General features: G+C 36.5%; 1 protein-coding gene across 1 annotated transcript in view; it reads left to right on the forward strand.

Annotated features, from left to right (window-relative positions):
• The first annotated feature begins 3,144 nt into the window (after positions 1–3,144).
• Positions 3,145–12,396, forward strand: part of IFNE (interferon epsilon) — a 29,853-nt gene continuing 20,601 nt past the window's right edge. Inside the window, exons 1-2 of the mRNA XM_079926610.1 lie at positions 3,145–3,413; positions 5,600–6,436. Coding sequence (XP_079782736.1) covers positions 5,812–6,393 — 582 coding nt within the window. The 5' untranslated portion in view covers positions 3,145–3,413; positions 5,600–5,811 and the 3' untranslated portion in view covers positions 6,394–6,436. The remainder of the gene's footprint in view (positions 3,414–5,599; positions 6,437–12,396) is intronic.

The raw sequence follows: 12,396 nt of genomic DNA on the forward strand, positions 1-12,396 counted from the left end.
GAGTTCAGAGAGGTAGTTAGATATTGCAGGGCAAAATATTAGAGAGAAAAGAGATAGAGACAAATACTGAGATATAAAGATACAGAGATCTGTAGAAGGGACTGCTGCAGTCTGTAGCTAATTTGTGATGTGTGAATTAACCAAGACTGGGGAAAAAGACCCAGAAAGGAACAGGCCAGCTATCCCCAGGGCTGACACAGGGCTGGGAATATTTCATTTTCTACTGACCAAATTGCAAAGACTTCCTAATACAGGGAACATTGAGGAGAGTCCTTACAAGGGTATTCTCTTGGTAGTGGAATAACATTGCCCTAGACTATAAAGTCTGATCCATCCACCCTAGCAAAGCTTAAAAGCAAGGCCCCAAGAAATCAAACAGATTCCAAGTAAATTAACTATGTCTTAAACAAAGCCCAACCATATATATAGGACTTAGCAAATTCAGTACCCAGTAAAGTAAAACTTAGAATGTTCAGAATCTAACCAAAAGCTACCAGGCATGCAAAGAAGCAAGAAAATAGGACCCATAAGCAGTAGAAAAAATAATCAAGAAACCAGACCCAGAAATGACACAGATAGAATTAGCAGACAAGGAGGTTAAAAGGCCTATTATAAAAATACCCCATAAGCTCAAGAAGGTAGAAGAAAAGATGAACATAATGAAGGAAGAAATGAAAGATGTCAGAAAGGAACAAATTGAACTTCTAGAGATGAAAAATGTAATACCTAGAATGATAAATATATTGGGTGGGATTAACATTAGATAAGATATTAGGATATAAGATAAGATATAAGATATTATTCAATCAACTTGAAGATATAGCCGTAGAACTATCAAAAATAAAAGAGAAAAAGACTAAAATAAATGAACAAAACATCAGTGGCCTGTGTGAAAATATTGAATGGTCCTGACATATCTACAATAGAGTCCCAGAAAAAGATGAAAAATGTTGGAAAAAATAATGTCTGAAACTTTTCTGATTCTGATGAAAATTATAAAAACACAGATTCAAGAAACTCCTAGTAGAAGATACAGGAAGAAAATCACACCAAGGCATATCATAATCAAATTGCTGAAAAATGATGATAGAAAAATTTTAAAAGCTGTCAGAGAAAAAGGAGACACATTATGCACAAGGGGATAAAATTAAGAATGACAGCAGTCTTCCCTTCAGAAATCATGTAAGCCGAAAGACAGGAGGAAAATAACACCAGACAGAAATTTAGATCTACAAAAAAAGAATGAAGACCACCAGTAGCTATGTGGTAAATATATGATGATGGTAGATATGGTTGGTTAAATGGTAACTATGTGAATAAATATAGAAGACAGATTTCCAGAATCTCTTTACAATATAATTGACTATTTAAAAGACAAATATAATATCAATGCATTAGAGGTTTAAAATATGTGAAAATGTCTGACAACAATAGTACAAGAATGAAAGGGAAAAGATAGAAATATGTTGTTGTAATATCCTTACAATATACTTTGTGTTATATAATATTGTTTGAAAGTAAACTGTAATATGCTAAATAAAAATATATACTTTAAACCCTAGAGAAGCTATTATAAAAATAAAACAAAATGGTGTAGCTAATAAACTCATGGTAGAAATAAAGTGGAATTACTTTTTAAAAATAAATCTAAAAGAAGGAAAAAAGAACATGCAGGCAATTAGAAAACAAATAGCAAAATGGTAGATGTAAACCCAGACATATTGATAATCACATTAAATGGAAATGGCCCAAACACTCTAATAAAAAGCAAAGATTGTTAGATTGGATAAAAAGCAAGGTCCAACTATATGCCATATGGAAGAAACTCACTTTCAATATGAAAAAACCATGTATAGGTTAAAAGTAAAAAGATACAACAAGATACACCTTGCAAACACTAATCAAAAGAAAGCATGAGTATATAATATGAGACAAAGTTGATTTCAGAATAAGGAATATTACCAGGGACAAAGAGGGACATTTCAAAATAAAAGAGTCAATTCATCAAGTGGACAGTGATGTGATGTACCTAACAGCAAGAGTTTAAAGATATATGAAGCAAAAACTGATAGAACTGAAAAGGAGATAGACAAATCCAAAATTATAGTTGGAGATTTCAAGGCATCTCTCTTGATAGTTGGTAGAACAAATGATAGAAAGAGCATAGAAAATGTCAACAACGCTATCAACCAAGTTGACCTAATTACAATTTATAGAGCAGTTCAGCCAACAAAAGCAGAAAATAATTCTTTTGAGTTCACATGGTACAAGTCACCAAGATATAACATATTCTGAGCCATAAAATAAGTCTCAATAAATTTAAATTTCTTTGACTACAACAGATTCAAATTAGAAATCAATAACAATGATATCTGGAAAATCCTCCAGCATTTGGAAATCAACGCAATTTTACATTATTATAGTCAATTGGATGAAAATGATGTGAAAGTCTTGATTGCAGATTAGAGATTGTTCTCATTTATCCTTACAGTGTTTTCCTGAAGTTCTGCATTAAAGATTTATAGATATATGTTGAGATCAGGTCAAAAATCTGTTGTCTAGATAGAGAATCAGAATGTTATCAAAACAGATGTTATTCCTTTTGTATAATATAAATAACCATAGGTCTTTGTTGAGAGAGAGAGAGAAACAGAGACACAGATAGAGAAAGAAGGGGCAGAGAAGGAAGAGGAGAAGAAGGAGGAGAAAGAGGAGAAGAGGGAGAAGAAGAAATTTCAAAAACACTAGTGGAGTTGCTGCCACATTAAAAATTATTCAGATATAGTGAGATCAGACCCTTCCAGATACCCAGAACAACTCAGCTTATCTTCAAAAGAGCCACAAGAAGATAAAAATGTTGAACTTTTAATTCCTATCTTCTGTTCTATCTGTAAAAATATTTTACCATAACTATCTGTGAATCCCCAGGAAGAATGTGACTGATGAAGTCATTTGTTAAGTGGAAGTAAAATAATATGTATTAGTTATTTATCATAGTTTAGACACCATACTAGATTTTTATTTATAATCTTATTATCTGCTGATCCTCAAAAATGTTTATAAATTAGAGATGAAAACACTGAGTAAGAAAGGAATTAAGTAACTTGCACAAAGTCACACAGCCAGCAGATGGTAGAGAGAATATTCCATTCCAGGTCTTTGTGATCAAAATCCAAATTCCGTAATTCCGATGATAATATATAACAGATTTCCTTCTTTTTCCCTAGCCTTTTCTTAAGCAATTGGCTTCTCTAGCAGCCAGTGGGAAAGAACAGAGCCCTTAGTTCACTGAATCACTTTATAAAGTTACTGGTTGCCCTAGGAGATGTGAAAACATGAAAGAAGTATTTGTCATTCTGATGGACACCATGGTCCCAAGCAGAGGAACACTATGTACAGATGTCAAATAACCAGTAAGTCTAGTGGAATTACTAGGTAATTTTTGATCCTGTGAAAAGTTTAAAAACTTTTCAAAGAGGACATGCTTTACAGAACAATATCCAATACAAGCTGTGCATAGCTTAGATGTTAAGTTTGTAGTCATGGGCCCAAGGTTTAACATGACATAACCTACCTTTGAACAGAGTTAATACTCTGTCCAATTTGGTGTGAAGTTTTCTTTTCTTTCCAACTCCCACTCCCTGACATCAGTTTAAAGCCTATTTACCTTGTTAGCTCAGATAAGAGATTTCTGTAATTTGACTCTCATAGACCTGGATCTGAAAGTTCAAATTCCACAGCACCCAAAATGTTAGAAATCTTTTGATCGATGTAGTTGAACTTTTGTACAGGAAAAGATTCCTCCATGGAGCATGTTGACTCAGTTTATTTCAGCTTATTAATACCAGACCGACTAAGTGACACCAGCATATAGCTGAGCTGGTAGATAATGAGACCACACATGTTTACAGTCTCTTTTCAACACTTGTGATCTCACCCAACTACCTGCAGAGAAATGGTCAAATATAAGTTGTAACATCTTGTATTACTTTGTGGTAGAGCACATCGTCACTCCAAGTCAACACAGGTTTATTAAGCTCCTATTATAGTTGTATAGACAGTAAAAAAGATGAGTGTTTATTCCACTCTATTAAGAGGTTTTAATGTTGGAAGGTTGTAAGACAGGTAAGTAAATAACCATATATAAGGCAGACCAAGAAAAGTGGCTTAAAAGGTGCAAAGTGCTGTGAGGATCCAGAGAAGAGATTAAAGCTCCTTGGGGAGAGATCTAGGCCCTAAAGGAGAAGTTGTCCTTAGTCCTTGGACAGACAGGTACTGGGAGTGAAGGAGGCAACAAGTGATGTTTCAGAGAGAGAAAATATCATTAATACACACACACACACACACACAAGTCTAGCTATATTAAGGGAATAGTGCATCATTAACTTTATTTGGAATTCAGGTTCCCTCATACTACATTTTGAGCAATCTTATCTAAGATCGGAAAGGTTGATTGGGGGGTTATTCTGGAGGACTTAGATATGGAACTGGGAATTTGTAATTCAAGAAGCATTACTGATGTAAACTAGTCACATTGATTTACCATAGTTATTGGTACCCTAGGGAATATAGACTAACCAACTGCTCCCAAACTCTTTTCACGTATAATTTTTATCATTTATAATGGTTACATAGCATTTCATTATGTGGACTTACCAACATTTATTTAACCATTCTCCTATTGTTGGACCTATAGGCTGTCTCTAATATTCTGCAATTGCAATAATTTTTTAATGACCTTCTTTTGCTAATATTTTCCCTTTTATATTACTTCCATAGGCTAGAATCTTAGATGTTAAACCGCTTGGATAAGACACAAAACAATTTAAGATTGCTGATACATAATCTTAAGATTAATTTACTCAAGGATTTGTGCAAATTTACAGTTCTACTTGAGGTTTTAAATTTAGTAGTGTTAAAAAGGTCTCCTTTTTAACACTACTAAAAGGTCTCCTTTTTAACACTACTAAAATGTGTTTAAAATGGAGTTACTTGTGCCAAGCCCCATGTCAGTAAACCAAGACTTAATATTTAATTTAATTGCCGTTTCAACAGCCCAGGAATGTAACCTTTAACCAGCCAACCTAGAATTACCTGGTTAGCGCTAGTGAGGTAATCTGCCGTATAGGCCCCTCCATTCCCCTTAGGAAGGCAACCTTGCCTGAGACAATACATTTTTTGCTAATAATTTTCTTTTTTCTGCCCCCTTTCTACCTTTAAAAACCTTTCCTAAAAAAAAAAAAAAAAAAAAAAACCTTTCCTTTTCTACAGCTTGGTGGAGCCAGTTTGACCTTTAATTTTACTCAAATTTTTGTTATTTAATTTTTGCCCCTGAGTGCCTTACAGGTGTTTCTAAGCCTCTGATACATATAACTCCATGAAACACTACTACTTTAAGAAGAAACATTTACTCTCAATAAAAGAACTTTAATAAGCTTGATCAAATGACTAAATATTTAGAAAGCGTATTGTGTTGAGTGAAACTTTGTGTGTCATAAATAATGAGAGTAATAGAAGATCATTTTGGATGACTGGTCTGCAATTGCCTCAAGGAACACATACAAAGAAAACAAATTCTTCTGATTACTTCCTCAAACAGCCAACACAATGGGGAGGAAATATCCCATGAACAGTATGAAAAGGGAACCACAAAGCCTAACATGTAAACTTTGAGAAATGACAGCATTAGAAACAAAACTGCAAAAGAGATCCCCTTCCAGAATAATCTGAGATGCACGAAAGACATATAGTCACTAGAGTTGGAGCCTTATCAAGTCTGTACAGAGGTGAGTGGAGTATTTGACCTTCACCATGATTAACAAGCCTTTCTTTGACATTGTGCTGGTGCTGTTGGCTTCTTCCTCTGTCTGCTCCCGAGAGCTGAAACTGGTTCTTTTCCAACAAAAGAGAGTGAACAGAGAGAGTTTAAAACTCTTGAATAAATTGCAGACCTCTTCAATTCAGCAGTGTCTACCACACAGGAAAAACTTCCTGCTTCCCCAGAAGTCTGTGAATCCTCACCAGTACCAGAAAGGACAAGCACTGACCATTCTTCATGAGATGCTTCAGCAGATCTTCAACCTCTTCAGGGCAATTATTTCTCTGAATGGTTGGGAGGAAAGCCACATGGAGAAGCTCCTCATTGAACTTCATCAACAGCTGAAATACCTAGAAGCGCTCAAGAGACGGCAAGCAGAGCAGAAAAGAGACACCTTGGGCAGTGAGAACCTTAGATTACAGGTTAAAATATATTTCCAAAGGATACGTGATTACCTGGAAAACCAGGACTATAGCACCTGTGCCTGGACCATTGTCCAAGTAGAAATCAACCGATGTCTGTTCTTTGTGTTCCAACTCACAGGAAAGCTGAGCAAACAAGGAATGGAAACTTGAACCATGTGGAGGAAGAGCCAACGGCAGGCTTTAAAAGCATAGGGTAGGTGGAGGGGTGGTAGGATTTCTCCAGACACTATTATTTCTTTTTGTTTTAAAATGGTAGTATTGCTTTGGTTTTGTGTGTATATATATATATATAGTTTAATTTTGTTTTATATTTTTATATATAAATATATATATTATTTAATTTTGTTTATATATATATATATATATATATATATATATATAGGTCTGTGCTTTAAGATGATGCACATTGACTACAAGTGTTTTTATTTTGTAATGTCACTTTGTATTTTCTATCCATCTGAAATTTTTATGAGTTGAAATGAGCCATTAATATTTCATAATTGTTCTTCAAATGGGTATATTTTCATAAAAGTTGGCCAAGTAGATATAATGATATATGTCTCCACTATAATACTTTCCTTATCATAGAATATCCATCCCAGTGATTTCTTTATTTGCCGGAAATTGGTAGGAGCAATGAGAAATACTAGGAATAATTTGTATTGCAAGATCTGAAAATATCATCACACACTGAATATTTGTTACAGGTGACACAATAGAAGTAAAGCCAAAGGACATGAGCAAGCAGTTTGCAGAGGAAACCATAAATGCATGAAAAGAGGTTCAACCTCATGCACAATAATAAAAAATAGAAATTAAAAGTGACTAACGTGCCATTTATAACCTATCAGATAGATGAAACTGCCGAGTTCGGTTTTAAAAACACTCTTATGGAGACTTTGGGGAGGGATGCTCTTATAATTTGCCAGTCCTGGAAATTGACACGATCACTGTGGAGGCAATTTGGTGAAATCTATTAAAATTACAGATGCATATAGTCTTTTATCCATCAAGTGCAGGTCTGAAATGTGTCCTATAAAAATACTTGCATCCATGTGAAATGACTTACATACAGTATTATTCATTGCAATGTTATATATAATATCAAAAGACAGAAAATCACCCAGATCCTTTGATTAGAGATAGTTAAGTCATATTCACAGAAAGGAAAACTATTCAGCTGGAGGAAAGAATTGGGTGCTCTTCCTATACTGAAAAAAAAAAAAGCAAGATGCAGACTGTATATATAAAATGCTACATTTGAGATTAAAATGTAAAACACATTTTATATTTGACCTTACTTAGGTATGACTAAATAAAGAATATACAAGGAATAAATTACAGTGATGATAACCTGTATTTGGTGGAGTGGGGTAGGGAGAGAAACTAAGGGAGGAGAACAGGGTGGAAGAGGATTTACAGCATATTTTTGTATTTTAATTTTTAGCCATTTGAATGTTACAAATTAAAATAATAAAATATATCTAACAAGTCGCAGTAATCAGAAATATACATGGAGGAGTCTTGTTGTTGAAAGGAAGTGTTTGGTGGAGGTTAGAAGAAACAGGACTGAGCCAGCCTGCCCTTGGGGTGGCCCGGAGGAGGGCTAGATGGGAGGAGAGCTGGATAGAAGGGTGCTCATGCCAAACAAGAGGAGATGCTGGTGATGAAGGGATTCCAGCTCTTCCACCCAGGAGCTCCCCAAAATTGTCATGGAACAAATGTGAGGCCAGAGAAACTGAAGGTCACTGAGGCTTGTTAACTTTCCCACAGTCACAGCAACTTTTGCCCAACGTGAGAAGCATAGCTGTGGCCCCCAAATCTGGTGCTCATTCTACTACTTTATGTCATGTTCTGCTTCAGATTCATTGTATAATTCTAGTTAAAAGTTATCACTGGCTGTAAAAGCTTGCTGAGGAACATATTCCATTTCAGTTTAACTAATGTAAGTATATTAACTATTGGCCAGTGCTTCCAGATTTGGATTGAAAGGAACGAGGAGGAACCGAATAGGATCCTGAGACTGAGGCAGGGTCAGCTGCAGTAGTGGAAGAGGGTGAGGAAGCAGAGGCTGGGCAGTCAGGAGGAAGTCTTTGTTGGCTTCACATTTTCAGCCCACGGGTTGACCTGCTTACCTTCACGTTCACGCAGAGGTAGGGAAGTGGAGAAAGGAGAAGTATTTATCACACTCAGCTGTGTTTACAGGTTATTTGCTTCTCATGTCTTCAATTTTTGTTGTTTTCTATAAACCAGGAACCTTTCAGAACCAAATCCATCATTTAGCATGTTATTCAGTTCTCTAGTTAATCTCGCAAGGTAATTTCTGTTATTCTTTCCTCAGAGTAATGCAGCAAGCCACAGAGCTAGCAAATGCCAGAGCAAAATTTCCTCCCAAGTCTGCGCGCCTTGAAAGCCTGTGTTGTATTCTAGTCACCACAAACCTGAACAGCATTGTGCAATATCACTGGGAAATATAATGATGGCAGTCATGATAATAATTTGCTCCTGGCTTTCCTTATTCAAGTTCGCGTACTCTCACAGTCTTGAATTACAGAAAGGATATTTTCTCTCCCGGACATTTTTTTCTTCAGAACTAAGGTAAACAGAATGGAGAAGCTGCCAAGTGGAAACTTACAGCAGATGATAATCATATTTAGACGCTAGAACCAATACTTTACATGCTAATGTTTCCCCAAACATTTAGCTTAAGTTGACATCCTGCTTGTATAACTGTTTTAACTGCATAATACAGACTAAAAATTGCTTGCTTTTAAATATATGTACCCTTTTAAAACTTTAAAACCAGAGTTCTAAGCTTGGAGATATTGAGGAAGAGAAATACTTTAAAAGACTAGATGCCCTGCTAGTAATGCATGGGTGAGCTCAGAGTAAAGGCAAGTTCATTTGTACTCCCAGTCTGAGTCATCTGAATTATCATTGTTACATCTACATGTCCTGAGCTAAATAGATTACTAAATCAAAAAAACGAGTTACTAAATAACAAGTACAGTATCGTATTTTTTCCAAATAAAATATGCATGAAAAATGTCTGAAAAGAAATGCATTGAAATGTTCACAGCGGTACCATCTGGGTGATAGAATTTCCATTCTCTTATACTTTTCAGATTAAATACTTCTGTTATGAATATGGATTCATTTTGGAACCAGGAAAAATAAAATAATTTTATTTTTGAAATTTAAGAAAAGAACAAATAGGGAATTCCCTGTCCGTCCAGTGGTAAGGACTCCACACTTCCACTGCAGGGGGCATGGGTTCAATCCCTGGTCTAAGATCCCACATGCCGCATGGGGTGGCCAGAATATAAATAAATACATAAATACAAATATTTTTCAAAAGAACAAATATGGCCTCTTGTAGACATTTGGCTTCGTATGCTTATCATGTGCAGTAAATTAAGCCCCACCTCCAGCACATCAGAGTCATCTGGAGGGCTTGTTAAAGCACAGATCACATGACTCCACACCCACTGTTTCTGATCTAATAGGTCTGTGGTGGGGACTAAGTCCCGCATTTCTAACAATTCCTAGATGAAGTTGATGCTGTTGGTCTTGTGACTACACGGTATTAACCACATCCCTATTTCTTGATAACCAAGGTAGACTTTTAACAGATGAAGGCATGGTCTCCTTGAGGTTACTGATCTCATATTTTCCCATAGTACCTGGAGAGAAATGGGCATCCTATAGATAGGAGGTAGTTGGTAAGGATAGTTTTTTCTGTCACTGCCTTTTCACAGCAGCAGATTAAATGGCTTTTTTCCCTCTTAAAGAAGCTGTAATATTCCAGTTACACCCCATAACAATAACTGCTTTTTAAGGAAAATGATCCAAACCAAGTTTCTTTCTGTAAGAGTTTCTGTTTCTCATGCCTGTGGTTAAATGAAATCAAAACTACAACTCTAGGGGCTTCCCTGGTGGCGCAGTGGTTGAGAGTCCGTCTGCCGATGCAGGGGATGCGGGTTCGTGCCCCGGTCCAGGAGGATCCCACATGCCGCAGAGCGGCTGGGCCCGTGAGCCATGGCCACTGAGCCTGCGCATCCAGAGCCTGTGCTCCGCAGCAGGAGAGGCCACAACAGTGAGAGGCCCGCGTACTGCAAAAAAACTACAACTATATAATTGATTGGAAAAAGAATATGTTGTGAACACAAAGGAAACCACACTTCTGAAAGATAGAGGATTCCCGGGTGAAAGATGACAGGTGATTCAATAATCTCTATTGAGACGTATAGATGTTTGGTAAATAAAGAGACTTGGGGTTCATTCCTGGAATTACTTTTGGCATTTAGCCCAAGTTTTCTCCCCTTTCCTGGACTCTGCCTGTATTCAATGACTGGTCGATGTAGAGGTATAAAGACTCATACCCCTCACTCCACCTCAGAAGGGTCATCCCAGCTTCGGAGCTCCTCACTGTAATTGGCCAAGGCCACTTTGTGACTGCACTGCAACTCAACATTCTCTGTCTCAATCCTCCTGGCTTCTCTTCCCTTAAGTGTTGATCCCATAGTACTCCCTAGTAAACTCCTTGTATGGTAATTTTTGTCTCAAAGTCTGCTTTCTCAGCACCTGAACTCCAATGCATAGCATATAGAACTTCCCTTTAGGGCCATAGAAAACCCAAACTCACATTCTGTTTCTTTGGTCTGGTACATATCCTTTTTCTAATATGTGTTAATAGCTCATTCTTGCTATTTATGACTCACTTAAAAATTTTCCCTTCACTGAAAGCCCTTACAGTCAGATTTCTCTGAATCTATTTGTGCCCCTGCAGATCACAACTCTTACCATGTCACAAACTACATTGTACTATAATCAATTACTTCTCTTTCTTTCAGCTAAAGTGTGAACTACTTCACGGTAGGCAAATGACTTCTTAAGTCTTTACCTGAGCACATAACAGGGACAATCTAACTATTGAATGAATGAAGAAATTTTAAATGTATTAAAAAAAAAGAAGGGATATGTCAGTACCATATTGTCACGGACAGCTGTATATGTGAGGAGACTCTGTCTAGAGGTGAGAAGGTCTTGTTTACCTGTGTCTGCCAAGGGGTAAATTTTTTTTGTTTTTCAGTTTCTCTACTTTTCCTGGATGGGATATTTGGATAAGCTATTTCTTGGAGTAAAAAGTGAAGTATCTATCTTTCTCTGATAAAAGAGTGGTTTTTAACCTTGTATATTAAGGGCATAATAAAATAATGTCATGATATGTAGGGCCGGAGCCTCTCTTCTGATTGTTCTGGTCTTCTTAGACAATCCTTTTCTGAATTCACCCTTCCTGGGCCTTTGATCCCTGTCAGCCTAGTGATGGTTAGTTGTGCTTTCAACTGCCAAGTAGTATAGAAACCACTGGTACCAACTTAAAATTTTTGTTCAGTTTATAGAAAGCTTAATATGTTGGAAAAATTATGAAGACAATACATGGAAATGGTGTAAATGGCTTAATTTTTCTTCACTGAAGGTGGAGATGTGTACCTCTTAGCAACAGTGGAGCAAGTTTGAATAGAACAAAAGGCAGGTTCCCTTGACCCATAAATCATGTAACTTTTTCTGTGTAAGAGAGCTAAGTGCACATTGTTTTAGTGAAATTTATTCCAAGTTAAGTTTCAGTATAAGCCTTGTGCTAAATAAGGCATAGATCCCTGGGGGAAATTTAATTATTCTAAATAACAGAGATTCATTTCGGTTCATGTCAGATGATCAAGGTTGTTATCAATCTGATCAAAACAGAGTTAGTTTGAGAGCATTAAGAACTGAATTCTAGCTGGTGTATTATTTCAATATAACAGACATTTTTTAAGTAACATCTCCTAATCTATTATCACTCCTTGGGAGGGAGGGACAAGTGGAGGAGAAAAAGGCTGGATGGAGCTGGGAAGGAAATAAGCATATTTCCAGAGCAGATTGTGCTATTACAGGAAAAATACCTTGAAGTCCCCACTTTTGTCTAGTAGAGGGGTAGGGGAAAGAGGACACACTTTCTGTGGGTGGGATAGTGTTCAGGAGCTGAAATAAATAAAATAACAGAAATGTCCCCCAAATGCCTCTAGCTAAGTGGATTTCTACCATGGATTGAAATTAGAAGGGCAAAGAGATGAGTTTGGACATATCAGGGATTCCGTTGTAGCATTCTAC

Source organism: Stenella coeruleoalba, assembly GCF_951394435.1.
Source record: "Stenella coeruleoalba genome assembly, chromosome: 7".
Classification (NCBI taxonomy): Eukaryota; Metazoa; Chordata; class Mammalia; order Artiodactyla; family Delphinidae; genus Stenella; species Stenella coeruleoalba.